The sequence below is a fragment of the Sphaeramia orbicularis genome, chromosome 24 (assembly GCF_902148855.1).
Source record: "Sphaeramia orbicularis chromosome 24, fSphaOr1.1, whole genome shotgun sequence".
In the NCBI taxonomy this organism is placed as follows: Eukaryota; Metazoa; Chordata; class Actinopteri; order Kurtiformes; family Apogonidae; genus Sphaeramia; species Sphaeramia orbicularis.
In genome coordinates, this window is record NC_043979.1 from 10,753,393 (window position 1) to 10,773,172 (window position 19,780).

At 36.2% G+C, this 19,780-nt stretch overlaps 1 protein-coding gene across 1 annotated transcript; it reads right to left on the reverse strand.

Annotated features, from left to right (window-relative positions):
* Nucleotides 1-8,381: 8,381 nt before the first annotated feature.
* lft1 (lefty1) lies at nt 8,382-10,248 on the reverse strand. Its single transcript, XM_030128907.1, has 4 exons — nt 9,919-10,248; nt 9,498-9,744; nt 9,137-9,376; nt 8,382-8,742 (listed from the first exon to the last, which is right to left on the reverse strand). Exons 1-4 carry the CDS (start codon nt 10,184-10,186, stop codon nt 8,418-8,420), a joined length of 1,080 nt encoding a protein of 359 aa, XP_029984767.1. The 5' UTR covers nt 10,187-10,248; the 3' UTR covers nt 8,382-8,417.
* Between the last annotated feature and the right edge of the window lie 9,532 nt (nt 10,249-19,780).

A 19,780-nucleotide genomic window follows, 5' to 3' on the forward strand; every position in this document is an offset into this window, starting at 1 on the left:
GGATGTCACTTGTTATATTTCTGACTAAGAGGTGGGCCAAAATATTGATATGGAAATGTGTTTTGACATGTGATATATATTCACGATATTCCACTTGTATAGTAGAAGTGAAAAGTCAAACAGTAGAAAATGATGTTGAAATATGACATCCATCAGTTTTTATGCAAGTCAATAGAAATGATCACTAAAATTTTGTAAAATAACTGCGGTTACTGGAATAATGACAATTTTACTGAAATCCTATAAATCATACCCAAACAACAAACTAATATCAAGACTGTACACCGAATTACAAAACATTAGGGCCGAAAATACGGTTTGTATCAAAGAGAAGTGGGAAAAGGAGGGCAATTTTGAATTGACTGTGGAAGAATGGACTAAAATACAAGAAAATATATGGATAAGTACATCTTCACTTAGTTGGAGAGAATTTGCATGGAAAAGTGTGATTCGCTTTTTTAGAACACCTGCACAAGAAGGTTTAAATGTAGATACATCATGCTGGAGACAGTGTGGGGTGAAAAAAGCTTATCACCGTCATATTTTTTGGAGCTGTCCCAAATTATCTCCCTTTGGGGAAAAAATCAGGAATAGTATTGACAAAGTCATGAAAATAAAAACGCCTTTAAATTTTGAGAATATGTTCTTAGGTAAACAACCAGGTGGTATAAAAGGATTTTGTAAAACATATCTGTGGAATATCTTGTTGATTGCCAGCAAAAAAGTGATCACTAGGAAATGGTTGACAGACAAGACACCCTCGCTGGACGAATGGAAGGACCTTGTTAAAGAAATCGCTCAAATGGAAGAACTCACCTTTACACTAAGACTGGACCATGACAAATTCAAGGAATGCTGGAGACCGTGGATAGACTTTATAAATACTTAAAAAGAACATACTTGGTGCCCATTGTTCATTTGCTATCAATTGTTCTCTTTGTTTGTTTGTTTGTTTTGTTTGTTTGTTTTTTTGTCTTGTTTTATAAAAAACAGAACTATCAATGTATAAAATATGTGAATCTTGCATTGTAAACCAAATAAAAACTTGAATTAAAAATAAATAAATAAATAACTGCGGTTACACAATTTAAGTAATATTTGTGTCAGGCCAAACTAGAGCCTACTACATAGAATAATGGTACACTTTAGATTTACAGTTTATGCACGTGTTAAAGAGGCACTAAACTAAGACTATGTCCTTGTGCGTTGTTTAATCTCATTTTTCAACACCACAATACAACAATAAATCCCTAAATCCTTGCCTTTTTAGCAGCACTGTCCAATGATCTTTTTACATGCAGACTAAAACACTGGTATTCTTTTATTTATAAATGTATGTTAGGTCTGCTTCCATCATATTTGCTGGTCTACATCTGTTGAAATGACTTAAATAACTACAGTTTCCGGTCCCAGAATGTCTTATGTCTACAAGTTCCGAAAGTCAGAACAGAACTGGGAAAGAAACCTTTTAAATTTTCTGCTCCTACTGCCTGGAACAACCTACAAAAGGAGATCAAACTGAAGGAACCGGTCTATTTAAATAACTTCAAAGTCATTTTTATATGGGAAAAGGATAAATCTGGATGTAGATGTTTTTCTAACTGATTTAATCAGATTCTGCTTTGAGATACCTTTAAAGAACATTGTTGTATACTTTTAATATCTATAAATTGTTGATGGTGTTTTATATGTATGTTCTTAGTTTAGTGATTCATATATGGTTTTAGAACTGACTTTTATTGTGTTTTATGTATATTTTTAGTGTGGATGTATGGCTGTGATTTCTGTTTTCTGTGACTTCAGTTGCTGCTGTCTTGGCCAGGACACTCTTGAAAAAGAGATTTTTTTTTTTTAATCTCAATGATGTTTTATCCTGGTTAAATAAAGGTTGTTATTATTATTATTATTATTATTATTATTATTATTATTATTATTATTAATAATAATAATAATAATAATAATAATAATAATAATAATAATAAAAGAGAAACTATCACTATCACACACAACAATCATCACAATATAAGTCATAGCAACTTTAAAGGTTCAATATGTAAGACTGTGCTTACACAAAGTGTGTGTTTGTGTTTAGGTGTAAACTGATCGTTGACAACAGTGCACTCCACTTTCTAGGCTAGGCGGTTGCTGAATGTGTCTTTTTTACACATACTGGAAACCTCATATGTCCTATACACGTGTAAAAATATTACTTCCTGTCACCAGTATTCCAAACGTTATCTTTTGTGATACAGCCCCATGATCAAGCAGCGGTTAATATTATGGATTTGATCCCGGCATCAACTGGTGAGGGCCTTTCTGTATGGGCTTAGCATGTTCTTCCCATGTTTGTGTTACCTGTAGGTGGTCAATCTATATCAGCCATATAATGTGAGAATGAATGGTTGTTCATCTGTATGTCAGCCCTATGATGAACTGGGGACATATCCAGGGTGTACCCCACCTTCTCCTGTTGGTAGCTGGGATAGACTTCATTGCCGTATGATTGAATCTTTGGCATTTGAAATGAAATAAAAGATTTGATTCATTCAATGGTGACACGTCCAGGGCGTACCCCACCTTCGCCCATAGGGAGCTGGGATAGGCTCCGGCAGCCCCATGTCCTCACAAGGAATGATGGATTCATTTGATATACGCTCATGAGGTTTAAAAACTCAATTTTGAATTTAAACCCCTAAAGACCCAGTGCTACCTTTGTGGCAGTTCCCAGATGAATTTTTCTTTCTATTTAATCTTTCTTAAGTGATTTGTTACCATTTATTGTAATATTATCCTATGTATTTTGCATTTTTTCAATGAAAATCAGGTATTTTACCATATTTAATTTACTGATCATGTAGATGTACATAAAAGCTCTGATTAAAGTGGATTGTCATCACATAAGAAACAGAGAAAAATAAAGAAAACTAGGCAAGGCAGATTTATTTGTATAGCACAATTCATACACAGGGCAATTCACAGTGTTTTACAAAAATGGAAAAGAGACAGGTTAAAAACACACAATTACAAATAAAACATAATCAATAAAACCTAAATAATAATCAATTAAAACAAAGTAAAAGAGAAGAGTGCAGATAGAACCCTTTCAGTTGTTCTGTGCACAGTTGAACAAAGCTGTTTTCAGCCTGGACTTAAACATTGTCAGAGTAGAGGCCTGTCTCACATCATCAGGAAGACTGTTCCAGAGTTTAGCTGCATAGAACTGAAACGCAGCTTCACCATGTTTAGTCCTGACTCTGGGCAGCAGCAAAAGACCAGTCCCTGAGGTTCTCAGGGTCTGAGATGGTTCATATGGGACCATCATGTCACAGATGTACTTTGGTACTAGACAATGGAGAGACTTATAGACCAGCAGAGCTATTTTAAAGTCTATTCTCTGAGCCACAGGAAGCCAGTGCAACTAGACTTTTTCAACAAAATCTATCATTAACAAAACATAAACCAAGTGTCTCCATCCCCCATCATTCATCAAACTCCATGGTGAATTAATGTTGTAGAGGATGGCAGTGTTTCCACATTCACTACAGAGCCTCTGAACGTCCAAATGGGTTATATCAGATAACCACAAAAAGATTAGAAACTGCATTTTACACCAATTATTTACATGTATTGATAGAATTAGTGGATCAACATTTATTAAACATTTTAGATCAGTGGATGGTTTTGGTCACCAGTGGCTGTTTGGGTCTTTATAGGTTAAAACAAGATAAGAATTTTTTTGTCTCCAATTTTTCAATACTCTAACCACTCAACACCAGAAGTCACATCATGCTTCACTGGTTTTTGGGTATAGTCTTGAGTCTAAAAACAATAACTGTGGACATGCAGTCAGATTATTGTAATCCATGTTAGTTAAAACGGCCACTGCTGTACCAAACTGACCCACCTCTACAACTTTTCACTGGAAAAAAATTCAAAATACATAGGAGAATAATATAATAAATGATGATAAATCACTTAAGAATGGTCAAATAGAGAGAAAAATTCATTTGGGAACTGCCACAAAAGTAGCACTGGGTCTTTATGGGTTAACATCCATTTTTAACCTGTTTAAAGTTTTGAAGATGTCATAGAACTTAAATTCTAGCGATGCCACTTCCTCACCTATAGGAAAGCTTATTTTTAGAGTAGGTTCCTTATCGGTACTGCAATGTAGTTCTGCATTTTAAAGCTGAAATTTCTACCTCTGAGAACATCTTTGTCACCTTTTCCCTGCTTCTTTTTCCTTAGTGGGATAATCAGACCGTACATGTAGGTGGTGGGTTACAGGAGATTTTATTTTACTAAATAAATCTGCATTTCACCAATTTGCAAGAAGAGGCAGCTTATTTGCAACAATGAATTTCATATGAAAATCTAGCATTTATTCTAACTTTACAATGTATAATTATATGAGTACGCTTTCATCAGTTCATCCATAAAACACAATTACTGTGCTCCTTGTCAAGATAATATTGTAAGTTGATACATACAAATACAACTAAATGTGTTAGTTTTCTCATCTCAGAATTTATAAATAAGATCTGCTGTGATTTGGATTGCAAAGTAATTTTTGACAAGTGGAACCAGAGGAAACAGTCCAGAAAGTTACACTACAATGTTGCCACCCTCTACTGGACTGCACTGGACATTTGTGTGTCTAAATCAGGGGTGTCAAACTCATTTTCTTTCAGATGCCACATTCAGTCCAATTTGATCTCAAGTGGGTTTTAGCTATAGTTTTAATCTAAATTTTGGTTTTAGTACAAAAAAATTTACCATTAACTTATGAAAATATTTACATTTACAAACTATCCAAACAAACAAGATGTTTGTAAGCTGAAAAAACTTAAATTTCTAAAGAAAAATAAGTGCAACTGTAACAATATTATCACTGAACTTATCATTCATACATGTGTATTACAGATCAGATTTACAAAGGCACCAAACATTTAGTAACAGGCAGAATATTGTTAAAATTACATGTAATTTTCTTTAAACATTCTAGGTTGATTGTATTTGTTCAGGTTACTCACATTTTATTGTTAAAGGATAGTTTATTAATGTAAATATTTTCATAATTCAATGGGGTTTTTTTCAGTAAATAAAAAGACAAAAATTTGGAGTTGTCATTATTTATAGGCATAATGTAATATTCACATTCACATTAAACCAAGAATGAAATTTGGAGTCGTTACTTACAGGTTAATATCCTATTATTTTACATGAGATCGCAACTGGTCTGTATGTGGAACCTGAACTAAAACGAGTTTGACATCTATGACTGTTAATTTCTTCAGTGTAATTTTTACACTTTGCAAAATCATCCTTTGGTGGGCCAGTTTTGGTCCAGGGGCTGCTTGTTTGACACCCCTGGTCTAAATGATTAACTTATCCACAGGATTTATTAATCCATAAAGACCCAAAGAGCCACCGTCGACCAAAATCATCTGCTGATCTAAAATGTTCAGTAATTTCTGATCCACTAACCCTATCAATATGTTGAAATAATTGGTGTAAAATGCAATTTGTCATCTTTTCATGGTCATTGGATATGATCCATTTGAGTGTTCAGAGGCTCTGTAGTGAGCGTGGAAACACCATCATCTTCTACAACACAGGTGTCAAACATGCGGCCCGAGGGCCGAATCCAGCCCGCCAAAGGGTCCAATCCGGCCCGCGGGATGAATTTGTGAAATGCAAAAATTACACTGAAGATATTAACAATCAATGGTGTCAAAATCATTTTAATTCACATTCCACTGTACAGACACATACAGTCCAATAAGATTTCAAGTGGGTCAGAACCAGTAAAATATTATCACAATAACCTATAAATAATGACAACCCCAAATTCTCTCTGTGTTTTTTGGTGTGAAAAAGTAAAATTACATAAAAATGTTTACATTACCAAACTATATTTTTACAAAAAACGTGAATAACCTGCACAAATATGAACAAACGGAAATGTCTTAAGAAAAGAAAATGCAATTTTACCAATATTCTGCCTGTTACTAAATGTTTTGTGCGATTGTTACGCACATGTGTAAATGAAAAACTGATAAACCGAGGCATAATATTGTTAAAATTGCACTTGTTTTTCTTAAGATGATTCAAGTTGTTCATGTTATTCAGATTTTTAAGGGAACTTTGTAGATGTAAACATTGTCATAATATAATTTTACTTTTTTCACTGTTATTATTTTACTGGAGATCAAATTGGGCTGAATGTGGCCCCAGAACGAAAATGAGTTTGACACCCCTGTTCTACAACACTGATTCACCAGTAAAACCCATGGATATTGATCAATGGCAGTGGATGGACACACTGGGTTTATGTTCAGTTGATGATATATTTTACTGAAAAGTCACTTTTTCTTTGTTTTTCTCTGTTTCTGATATAATAACCCAGAACTGTAATCTGAGCTTTAACCCTTTTAAGACTGCCATTATAATAGGCCACCTACGTGTGTTCATATTTTCTTTGCAATAGAAGTGTCAGAAAATGTCTTTTTTGCCAATTCTTTTGCACCTTTGTTTTCAGGAAGAACTTAACTTTCAATATCTGGCCATTAATTATCATTATTATAAATACTAAATGCTTAGAGCAGTGTGTTTTAGTAAAAACAAACAAACAAACAAAACGGACTGGAAGTTTTTAACATATTTATCATCAGAAACAACTGTAAATGTCCATAACAAAACTTTTTTGATATTGTAGAAATAAACTTTCAACTATTTGACATCTGCTAAAGCATGCTTTTTGGTCTTGAACATTCATATAGCTATTTTTGTTATTTCCAGGTGTTTTTGAGCCTGTGTGAAAGTCTTTGAAACAGTTTTTTTCTACTTGTAACAGAGTCTCACATTACTGCCATAAATTGTTATATTGTGTCGGAAAAGTCAGGATCTCAGCTTTCTGATGTAATTTTAGTTTTGTGGATAGTGCAAACACTTCAGGAGTTACATGCAGTGCTGGAGAGATTGCCATTGTTAAATGGTTAGTGAACATCTAGCCTACATGATAAGTAAATTAAATGCAGGAAAATACTAGATTTACACTGAAAAAATGCAAAATGCAGAGCATAATATTATAATAAATTGTGATAAAACACAGAAGAAAGGTTAAATAGATAGAAAACGTAATATTTGTAACTGCCACAAAAGTAGCACTGGGCCTTAATGGGTTAAACATGTTTTATTTATATCATGGAAAGTGACATTGCTGTATCAAACATTAGACTTTTATTCCCCAGCCCATCTATTTATTTGTGATTTTCCTCTGCAGGTATCATTATGTATCATAGATGACTGCAGTGTATCATATCAAATATGGCAGAACTGCTCCATCGTGGGCAGTAAGTATTTTAACGTGAGTCTGTGATTTCCACCCCTAATTCTAAATGAATGTTAAATAGTCCAGTTGTATGTATGCCCCTCTTTGTCATTCAAGCACCACCTGTGTTTCTTCTATTCTACTCCATGCCTCCTGGTGGTGCTGGAGGTGTATGATGGGAATCCACTTCCCTCCCAGACAGACATCTGCTTGTCTGTTGCTGGGACGCATGTTTACTTCCATCAACAGCATATTAGTAAATGACAAGACCCCCCACTCAGACAGCAAACAGCACATTAGGTATTGGCCCTGATTACCAATGTTTGGTTCAGTCTAAGCCCGATGTAAACACACGATTCGGGGTTAATGTGAATTGGCTTCATGTTTTCTCAGTATGTGTCCCCTCTGTCATTAAAGCGTAAAATACACAGGAGGTTTGACCGTCACTGTCAATGACAGTGGCCCCTGTGGTACAACAAGTGTGGTAAGTCATTAGGCAAATTATTTACTCTGCTTTACAATTTCCTATAACTGCAAATAGAGACGTGACGGAAGCATGCAGCTGTATGCGACTGCATGTGAATGCGATCATGAATGTGAATGGGGCTCAGGTAGCGAGTTCAACAGCTATGGGAAGGAAGGAGGGAGAGCGGTAGGAGCTTTAAGTGAAACAAAATACTTTATTTTTCCCAAACATAAACTCATCCCTTTTATGTACAGTCTGAAAATATTACACATCTGAAATCACATCAGACAGAATTTGATCTGATCACTGGCATCAACAGCACAATTGATATAAATTCAGATAAAAAAAACATATCAAAAATGTACAAAATATATAAAAGTGCTTGTGGAAAGTAATGGAGGCTAATAGCAGCAGGACTGGCATGCTGCCTGTTGTGTGAACCACTCTCGTTATGCATCCATTTAAAAAGAAAGTACTCTATGTGTTGTTTATGATCATTAAATATATCAACACCCAAACTAAAATATTCCCATAATGCATTACGGGTAAATAATATATCAACACCCAAACTAAAATATTCCCATAATGCATTACAGGAGTTGCTATGGCTCTTTTCCATCATACTATGGAGACATTGTCCATTGTGCATGCACACCGTTCTACAATCATATTGGGGAACTCTGCCACTTCTATTTCCGTGTAGTCCCCCTTCTTCACCAGGTACATGATGGGTAAAGGGGCGCTCTCTGATGCCGTGCACCTTCTCTCCCCGTAACCGTAGTTGCGCTTGGGTTGCTTGCAGGCCCCGGTGCACCTGAAGGCCTGGTAGCCCGCCGGCTCAATGATCCAGTATTGTGTCCAGGTGAGTGCACGGAAGTTAATGAAGTACTGTTCCCTGCAGCAGGTGTCTTTGTTATGACTGACATCACAATCGCCACGAGAGCTGCAGAGGAAACAGAACACTGACGTCAGTTTCAAATAAAGGTAACAAAACAAGGGGGGGAAAGGGGGCCTGGACAGTCCCTTTAGGGCCCTGGAATATTTTAGCTACACCCCTGCAAGACATGCAAATATCCAACTACAATATATAAATTTATACTGGGCCTAAAATATTAAATCAGAATTATTGCATCCCATGGAGTAAGGACTGAAATTCTAACACCAGGCAGTCATATGTCACTAGATTTCTCCAAACTGGGTATAAGTGAGCTGACGCCCCTGTGCCAACACTACTCCTACTCTTATCAGTGCAAATGGTGACAGGTAGAAACAGGACAGGGTCTGGGCTAATTGTCACACTGACACAATATCCTGTATATCAAAGCTCGGGCCCTTACCCGTACTCTTCGAGGTTGAGTGTGTAGAGGACCAACTCGGGCTTCCCCAAGGTGTTGTCCGTCTGCTCCTGGGTGGTAAAGCGGACACTCTTGGCCATCTCTGCCGCGTAGCTGCCAGGTCTCTCGCCCTCGATCCACACCTCCAGGTGCATAGGTGTCTTCTGTTGGGTTTTGGACCAATAATGCACCGCCTGTGTCACATCAAAGCTCTTCCAGCCGGTCTCATGAATGGGAATCAACCTGTGAACATTAGGGCCGATTAATTAGTTACAAAGTTTAATAAAATTAGGATAATTAACCGTGGCGTGAGAGACAACTTTTTTCTTCTCATACCCTCTTATCGTCACAGAATGATTCTTACCGTGAATCGACCAGCGACGTCCGGTTGGAGCCGTTCGGAAGCACCTCCACCCAGTAGATGCTCACCCTGGCGTTATTGACCGGCCGGTGGTGCTTCCTCTCCGCAGAGAAGCGCCTGTGGTAAGACGTCCTCTGGTAGAGCTTGAGCTCCGCCATGGTCACCTCACTGTTATCAGGGATCCTCGCCTCCATGTCGAACACCATGCGATGCCGAGTTGTGTCAGAGTACACGTACTCCCCGGAGATATCTAACAACACAACACATTGGAAGCGTTTAGGAGTTTGGCCGTGCGTAAAAGCGAATCAATTTTACGCACAGGAATGACGGCGCTTGTCGGCTGAACTGGTGTCATATCTGATTATGTACACTTCCCATACATATTAAATGTTATGTTTTCGAAAATAATAGTAAATATTTTTACCTGCATTGCCAGGGATTCCCCTGAGGATGCCCGCCAGACTCGGCAGGGATCTGCGTCTCCTGCTGTGGTGCATCTTCAGCATGGATGAGTACTTATTTCTGATGTGTGCCGGAATAACAAGGTTCTCCAAATCCCTTTTATGGATTGTAGGAACTTCATCCAAGCCCAGTTTCTTCAGCAGCGCGTCCTTCATATCCTCATGCGTAAAAGCCTTGGCGAAACCGACGAAGACGACGCACAGGAATGCGCAAACCCGGAGAAAATCCATGAGTCAAAATTGAGTGTTGTTTTTAAAGAAATAAAGCAGCAGCAGTAAAACAGTTGCACAAGTCATCCACAGACAGATAGAGTCTGAATGACACTCCTTCGGTCCCTTATATTGTCGCGGTCCTCCCAGTCGTTCGCACTTTGTCGATGGGGGCAGGGACCCTTATCAGAACAAAGGTGCGACCATACAGCCCCATCCCGAACAGGATATCTAAGTGGCCATACTTCAAACAGCAACAATTAGACTCGAGTGCCATCCGTGTTGTGTGGGTGTAATTTCGCCATAGTGTTCCACTAAAACTGCTCTTGATGTCGGTGGGCTGGGATGGATTTGATGCCACAACAAGGATCTAAGATGTTGTCTTAATGGTCCAAATGAATTAGACAGTGATTCCAGTTGATAAGGAAGGCCAGACAAGAAAATGAGGGTTTCTTGGGACGAGTAGTATCTTATTATGATCTAAAGAGCCTACATGTTCAACTGAAGCCCATGTCTGATCAGTTTGGGTTTCTATTTTTATTCCTCATTCCTCATTACCCCGCTCAGGCAAGGGGTATTGTTTTCTTTATTTATTTTCTGTTGAAACTGTTCTATTCCAGTCTTTAACACTAGTTCTCTTACTATATTTTGTTTCGCTTAGTTTTGTCAATTGCTTGCAAATCACTCTGAAATGCACTGATTTGTTTGATGTATTGATTTAATGATAAACTTTTCCAGTTTTTTTTTCCACTTTACAGTTACTTATTAAGCAATACCAGACAGCCTGGACAAAAAAAAAACTTCAAACCTAGGACTGGCTGCAAGTGTAAGTGTTTCATAGTCTGTCAAAAGCCAGTGTCTAGACAACACTAATGAACAATGCAGTCATTATCTGGTGTTATTATTAATATTATTATTAAGATGATATTCCTGATATTCAGGAGGTTACATTGTTTGCAGTTTGAGCCATTTAACATCCACTCATGTCATGAAAGCCTAACTCTCAGCAACTGTTAAGGTTATAACAAAAGAAATGCATGTATCGGACTGTTCCTAGTTTCTGTGTTTAACAAGTGGCTGAAACATAAACTAATGTGACCCTAATTGATGGCTGTGATTCAATGATGGTCTTATTTAAGCAGTTATTTCATTTCACTGAAGTCACTGTCTTGATTGTTAATAATCCCCCCTCCCCTCTTCTTGCAGATGTTGTCCCAGACAGACATCCCCTGACCCTGTGAACCTGTGCTGCCCTCTCTTCAGTAGCACTCTTGTCTACACACCCAACACTCAGCCGTGTACATTCCACTGGACGATGTCAGGAGTGGGCAGTCTGGCAACAGTCTGTCACACAGTGGCCTTACTTCTACTGTCTGGAAAGAAGTTTTAGTCCAGCAGAAGGACTGGACTGTGTAATCAGGAGGTGGATGTATGTGTATATATGTGTAACATGGGTTCAAGGAGGACAGAGAGGTATGGATACAGCAGCGGCTGAGGGAGATAGAGGGGTGACTAGAGGATTAGATGTTTATTCGAAGCCCCTGTCACCTCATTCTTGGCCCTCTCCAGCAGATTAAAATTATTAACCAAACAGACAGTTAATCCAAGGGTGGGTCAGGATGGGTGGGTTCAGGCAGGGGAGGGGCTGGCACGGATGTGGATTGGGGCAGGCTCTTCACAGGTTGGTGATTATCTGATTCCATTGCGAGGATTTGCCTTGCCTTTTTTGTCACACAAACATTAGAAGAGGGGTCCTCTTGCTGGCTGCTGGTTGGTTGTGTATTGGGCTGTGTTTGCTCAGAGATGTCAGACAGACTCAAGGGGCACACAGGAAGAGCAAATGACAGATGACTGCCAGACCCACGCACACAAGAGCCAGGGCCTGGTTCTAACAAGGCAGTACATTTATTAATTAGTTCTGCAAAACTGACAACACACAGTTCAATCTGTGGCAGCAATGTAGCTCACACTATATCTCCAATTTATGGATTTAATTTCCATCGCTTCATTTGTGCCATATTCCCATCCATGTGGATCATTGACAGTTAACCAAAAATAAAATCTAGAATTAATCAAAATTCACAAATGTTTCTATACTTAGGCAATCATATGAAAAATTTTAAAACAAAATGATATCATTTATGTCATTTCTGTTAATTAATGAAATAACTATGTATAATAAGAAATGGATTTGGGACTCATTTTCAGGCCACCCTCATTGTTTTTTCAGCATTAGACGTTATTCCACATTTATTTGTTACATGTTATCATTAATTTAACCCATAAGGACCCAGTGCTACTTTTGTGTCAGTTCCTAGATGAATTTTTCTCTCTATTTAGCCTTTCTTCAGTGATTTATCACCATTTATTGTAACATTATCCCCTATAGTTTGCATTTTCACTGTAAATCATGTGTTTTCCTAAATTTAATTTCCTATATTTAATTGAGATGTTCATGAGAACTCACAGTCAATTCAAAGGTTATTATATCCAAACAGAGAAAACTTGAAGAAAAAGTAAGTTTTTCAGCAAAATATATCAACAACTGAACATGATGTCATTTATGTCTAACTGACTAATATGCACCACAGTCAGTTTATTAGTTTTTCTGTGTTGCTTTTGAGGATACTTTACTTTTTACTTTACGCTGTTGCCCATGAGGTTAGAATAAAAATATTTTGACATCTTCTCTCGCAGTGAGTCTGACAGTGTAATTTATTCTTGATAGAGAAGCGTAAACCTACTTTTTGTATGTAATCATTTCATCTGGACAGAGGAGATCACTGATGTATATAAATAGGGAAAAAAAGAGGAATGTGTCTTTAAAAAAAATTATTCCAACTGTATGGGCAACAGTGTAATACTAACTATATAATTACAATTTTAAAAAAAGATGTACAGTTGCACAGTCCATTTATTAAGTTCAGAGTATGTACAGCTGTGGAAACAGTTCTTGCCTCACTCTATCAAAGTACTGAAAAATTAAAGTTTGTGATGACTGTGACTTGTAAAACCATCAGGGGTTTTCCAGTGTGCAAAATCCAGCGAAAGACACATGAAATTTAATTAAAAAAAAAAAAAAAAAAAAAAAAAAAACTGTATGTAACCCATAAAGACCCAAACATCCACTGGTGACCAAAAGCATCTACTGATGTAAACTATTTAATTCTTGTTGGTCCACTAATCCTATCAATACATGTAAATAATTGGTGTAAAACACAGTTTGTCATCTTTTCATGGTCATCAGATATGACCCACTTAGACATTCAGTGGCTCCGTAGTGAACGTGGAAACACTCTCATCTTCTACAACAGTGATTCACCAGTAAAACCTGTATAGTCTGATAAATAACAATAGATAGACACCCTTGGTTTATGTTCAGTTGTTGATATATTTTCCTGAAAAAGTCACCTTTTCTTCTGTTTTCTCTGTTTTGATATAATAACCTTTGAATTAACTATGAGTTTTCATGAACATCTAAATTAAATATAGGAAATTAAATGTAGGAAAACACATGATTTATAGTGAAAAATGCAAAATATAGAGGATAATGTTACAATAAATGGTGATAAATCACTTAACGAAGGTTAAATAGAGAAAAATTTCATTTGGGAACTGACATTAAAGTAGCACTGGGCCCTTATGGGTTAAATTAATGAAAGTATGTAAGTATGTAAGTTCATCAACCTCTTAAATCAGTTCAGTCAGTACTTCAGATCTTTGTATACAGAGATGCATTGGGCTTAAATAAATAGAAAAAAAAGAATTTGGGTGAACACATAAAACTGTATAATTTCTTCTTTTATGTTTTTTTGTTTTTTTTTTTTACCTCTCCAAGTGAAAACAAACTAATAAACTGACTGGAACATATCATCACCTTCCTAAAATAATTTCCTTACTAATTTTTTTTTTTTTTTTTTTTTTTTTTTTTTTAACAAAAATGACTTTTTGCTTAAATTAAAAAATACTCAGTTTTTGGTTTTGGTGATTTGTGTTTCCTGAAAAATCTGAAAAAAAAAACAAAAAAAAAACAACTTATTTATTATTTTAGGAAGGTTACAGTCTGTTAGACAGAATATGAAAAAAATCAGATACTTGAAATGGAATAAAAAATACTTGAAAACACACAAAAAACAAAAGCATTTAAGTGAAAATGTGCAATTGCATTTTATTCTTATGATCTAGTCATTAATTAAATTAATTAAATAGTAATAATGCATGTATGTGTAAAATATATCCAACACATTTTTGTTAACAGTGACTGCTGGATAGGTATTCTAAAAGCTTAAAACTCTCCTGCCCTGTTAGATATGGTCTGTTTAGTCACACACAAATAGACAAATCAAAAATTATCAACACTTCTTTCAACTGAGGTCTAAAGTGAGTCCTCAGATTGTCCAGTATCAGAGTGTAACTGTTGTCCAGTCCAGCCAAAAGTCAACTGTTAACCCATAAACACCCAAACATCCACTGGCGACCAAAAACATCTACTGATCTAAAATATTTGATAAGTGTTGATCGACTAATCCTATCAATACATGAAAATAATTTGTGTAAAACACAGTTTGTCATCTTTTCATGATCATCAGATATGACCAATTTGGACATTCAGAGGCTCTGTAATGAACATGGAAACGCCGTCATCTTCTCCAACATTAATCCTCCAGTAAAACCCATAAATGACAGTGGATGGGTACACTGGGTTTATGTTCAGTTAATGATAGATTTGCCGAAAAAGTAACTTTTTCTTCAGTTTTCTGTTTTGATATAAAAACCTTTTAATTAACTACGAGCTTTCATGAACATCTACATGATCAGCTAATTAAATATGGGGGAAATACATGATTTACACTGAAAAATAGAAAATACAGAGGATAATATTACAATAAATGGTGATAAATCACTTAAGAAAGGCTAAACAGAGAGAAAAATTCTTTTGGGAACTGCCACAAAAGTAACATTGGCTCTTTATGGTTTAAACTGTCTCTGATTCTGAAATACATATGGCATCCCCTCCCTCACATGACAACCCTTAAATTAAGATGCCCTTTGTGTCACATTTCTCAGTCTTCCTTCCTTCCCATGCCAGTCAAAGACAGCTTGCCTAGTTCAAAGCTACATCTCATGCTCTCAGGTGCCATTTCTTTTCAATCAAAGGCCAATAAGCTCCTACAATCCACAACACAGGTGTTAATTAACATCCAACCATTTGCATTCAAAAGCGGTCCAATTTATAGGCCATTCCCTTCCATTTGTGAGACATGGACCCCTTCCCCCTCCTCTTTTCTCCTCTCTCTCTCTCTCTCTCTCTCTCTCTCTCTCTCTCTCTCTCTCTCTCTCTCTCTCTCTCTCTCTCGAGCTGCTGTTTGCAGAAGTTTTATATGAGTATGGAACTGGATAATAAATAAAAATAATAAAATAAATATTCTAGGGGGAGGAAAGAGCTGCAGTTTTCTCTATTGCATTAATGCGGCGGGAAAGCGTCTCATTTTGGGCGTCTCCATAGAAACGAGGCGGAGAAAGTCAATATTGAACTTGTGTTGGTGGTCAGGGTAAAGTCCTCATTATGCACACGACTTCCTGATCTACTCTACTTTATCTTAACATCAAATATTTGGATGAATGAACCGCACTAGTTTGCACCTTAATGGGCCATACAGTGCGGCTTTTTTTTTCTTTTTCTTTTTTTTTCTTTTGAAGCCCAGTCCTCCTCCATCAGTCCACCCAATAATCATTTATCAGTCATCATTGTCCGTGTTGAAAGCGCTAGACCTGTGCAGGGACGACAACAGACAACAGACAACAGCAACACAATTGTTGCCCAATGGTACAGGACAGTCTAATTACATTTCCCACAGCTCCATCAGACACACAGGAGGATTTAATCCCGGCGTAGACTTAACCAAATAGGATCAGACATGATTAGATAGGACTAATGAGAAATATTGGCCTTCACTTATAATTACCCGACGGATGAGATGAAGACTTTTGGTGTGCAGGGGAAAAAATAAACATAAACAGAGTGATAAATAACTCACAAAGAAGTAGAAGAAATGGTTAATTTGGCTGATTTCACGCATGAATAAGAAGGTTATAAATAAAAGTATTACACAGATGGGGAATTGTTTGATCCACACGAAATATGATTTTTAAACGATCAAAAGCGGCAACGAAATGTGGAAAAATAAAAACCTATGAAGTATTGTGTTGTAGGGAGACGATTTAGACACCAGAGGGAGCTGTGGTAACATTTTACATTTGCTTTAACGAATACATCCACTCTAAAATAATGTCCTGTGTCAAAAAAAAAAAAAAAAAAAAAAATCTAGATATCACTCAATAAAACAACATTTTTGCATATGCGTGATTTTTTTTTTTTTTTTTTTTTTTTACCTGCCTATATAACCATTACAGTGTTGTATCTAAACGGAATTCGTGTAAAAACAAATTGAAGAGTATCTAAACTGACTAAATTACTCTTTTTTCAGATCTGATGGGAATTTATTGACTGTTTTTAAACTTTTTGGGTGTTAATCGCCACCATTTAGAGACCTTTTAATCATGTTTTTAATTAAGGACAATGCATAAATGCATTATAAAGATGTAGGTTTTTCCATAGAGTAGGAACTTATTTATCTTGTTGATTGAGAGTGAATGTCTGGGGTATGTGATGAATTATGTGAATATAATGAATGCACAAATCTGATATATGCTCATACCAAAAATTGATAGAAGCCTGAAGAGAGGAGCTGAGCTCATCGTTCTCTTTGTGTCGCCCTCTGTTTCATTTTATGTTCCGCATGCAATTTATTCTCTTTCGTTCCAGACTTGCTCCAGAGATGTTTCATGCAAAGGCAATATTACAATCACTGTCCCCTTTTTTAATATTAAACTGAGGTTTGTATTAATTTCTGTTTATCAAGAGGAATGAAGACAAATGGATACAAGATGAAAAAAGTGAATATGTAACTGTGAAGCAACAATCACCAGCACAGGCTAAAGTAAGGCATTATCTTATTAGTGTTAATGCAGTGCAACCAAACAATAAATGAAATATAATGTAATAAAAAAAAAAAGCAAAGAACTGCAAAGACAAAAACTCCTGAGATAAGTAAATATGACCCGTTTCTATCGTCTGCTACATCAACTCTAATTCATTCTCTTTTTTTCCCTGTATTTTCCTGTATTCATTTTCCAGTTGCAAAGGTTTACAGCTGATATGGTAAACATAATATATCACCCAACAGACCCACTAGATTATTTCAGATACAGCTATGTAGACTGTTTTAATTGCAAAAAATGACAGGGAGTCATAGCATGAATATAGGAACCTTTATGTGGTTCCAGCATATATTATACAAGCTTTATTTGAAAACAGACAAGAGAGATATTTAACCCTATCTTTAATTTGAACAAGATTCCCCTTAAAACAAACATCTATACAATATTTCAATCTACACATCTTTTAAAAATATATACATATGTTGTCTTCCATTAATAAATGGGTGTTTAGTGTGCATTTAATGCTTCAGAGAGCAAGAAGAGTGTTTTATTCAGGTTATACGCAACTTGTTTTTGGAAATTAAAAAAAAACCATCTACAATTGAACAATATTATTGCTGTCTTATTTTAATGAAAACATGAAACTGTAACAGCTGTAATGATTAAATATATTTCACTGAAACTGAAGCCTAAAGTTCTTTCACAATTGTTGAAACTTTATTCAGAGCAGCCATAATGTACAAAAATGTGTAGTATATGCAAAAAAATTTTTTATTTTAAAATAGTATTAGAAAATAATCTTTTCCTCTTTGCAGATTTTTAATTTTTATTTTATTTTTCTATTTAGGGTGTTTTAACAGCTGTCAAATATCTAAATAGATACATTTTTAACCAAAAGAATGCATTCAAAGTTAAAATTCTACCGTGGTTTTAATATGTGCATCATTTTTCACTGTCAAGACATTACCATCAGTGTGGCCATCTGCAGTAAACTACATTCACAGAATAATACCAGCCTGCACAAAATATAGAAAAAGAATCACAAAACTTTAAGTGCATTTTACCTGGTTCTTTGGGGCCATGCACTTCAGACAGACTCATAAAAGACTGACAAGCAGTACAATTTTAATCTTTGTCTTTATGTTATGGTTGCTCATATACTGGAATATATTGGAATGGTGCTAACATTGAAGAATACACAATTTACTGACTGTCGAACCAAAGGTGTCACATTACTCTTGGTCACTTAGCATGCAAGACTTAACATATTATACGCTAAGTCATTCTGTATGTTCTTGTGTACTTTAACATTTATAGATTTACTCTATTTGTCAGAAAAAAAAGGATTTGCAGTTAAGAATCATGAAGGTGATTTCTGCCAGAGTATGTGACACAGACAGGACTCTATACGTGCCCTCCCCACCCCCTAAGATACTGTTATGTGGATCATTAATCATTAATAGATGTACTTTGAGCGGTGATAATCACCTCACTTCAAAGGGAGAAATGGGACTCTTCCAAACAAAAGAAAAGGCTTAGTTCAGAGGGACACCCGGTGTAAAAACCTCATGCATTTTCCCTTTAGATGTTTTCTTAAATAGTCAGACACTATTATCACGTAGAACCTTTGACTGAATTCTTTATGCAGGACTATTCTAGTTTAAGCATCTTTTCTCATTAATGGCCAAACGACTGCAAATCAGACATTATTTACAAATATTTTGTCTGTGTTTAATTATACTTTAATATGCAGAACATATCAAGGAGAACAGCTCTGTCTCTGTATAATTAAGTAAAAAAAACAACAAAACAAAACACAATAAAATAGATGATGAAGGCATTTCACCACAAATAAAGTCATAAGAATAATTACCCTACAGTAAAAATGAAGTGAATGCAAAATACAGTACAGTAACTAGAATTTAATTTTCCAGTATTATTAAGAACAGGTAGGTCATGCAACATACTGAGTGCATATGATGAGAACACACTAAAAGACAATAGTGAAGAAAAACAGTAAAGGTTTGACAAATATATAAAACCCATTGCCTCTGAGTGTGGATTTGCAGCTGCCTTTGTTGTCATCTGAACATGTAACTCCTGCCTTCAGGCCTGTTTGCTCTCAGCCTTAAACGTCTGTCACCTGATGGAACAGTTCAAGAAACAGAAAACCCTGCACAAACACATCCTGATGTTAGGATCCTGCAAGGATCAGTGTCTCAGGGGCAGAACAGACTTTAGGAAATGCACTACAGTGCCAAAATCCCAGTGACTTCTGGAGACAGGCTGTTGTAATATTTCAGATGGCATTATCACACTTTTTGTTTAGATACATATGGGTGTAGAGCTATTCCAATGGGGGTAAAATACAGCTGTCGTTGTCCATATCTCCTCAGAATTAAATCTGCACAAAAGCAAAGTTCTAAATACATACTCGATGATTTTGACTCAGCATTAGTTATACTGACGCACATTGCTGCGTAGGTATCTCTATACACAGCCAGTTAAAGGGGACACCTGTCATTGTTATTTCAGTCTGGGAAAAAAATGTGTCCCCTCTCCGCACCGCGCCACCAACAGACTGACAGATAGCCCGCAGTTTCCATTCACAAT

Coding starts and splice junctions, on each gene's coding strand:
- lft1 (XM_030128907.1), bottom strand. CDS start 10,186: ATGGATTTTCTCCGGGTTTGCGCATTCCTGTGCGTCGTCTTCGTCGGT. Junction 9,745..9,918: donor GGGAATCCCTGGCAATGCAG/GTAAAAATATTT, acceptor TTGTGTTGTTAG/ATATCTCCGGGGAGTACGTG. Junction 8,743..9,136: donor CTCAACCTCGAAGAGTACGG/GTAAGGGCCCGA, acceptor TTTCCTCTGCAG/CTCTCGTGGCGATTGTGATG.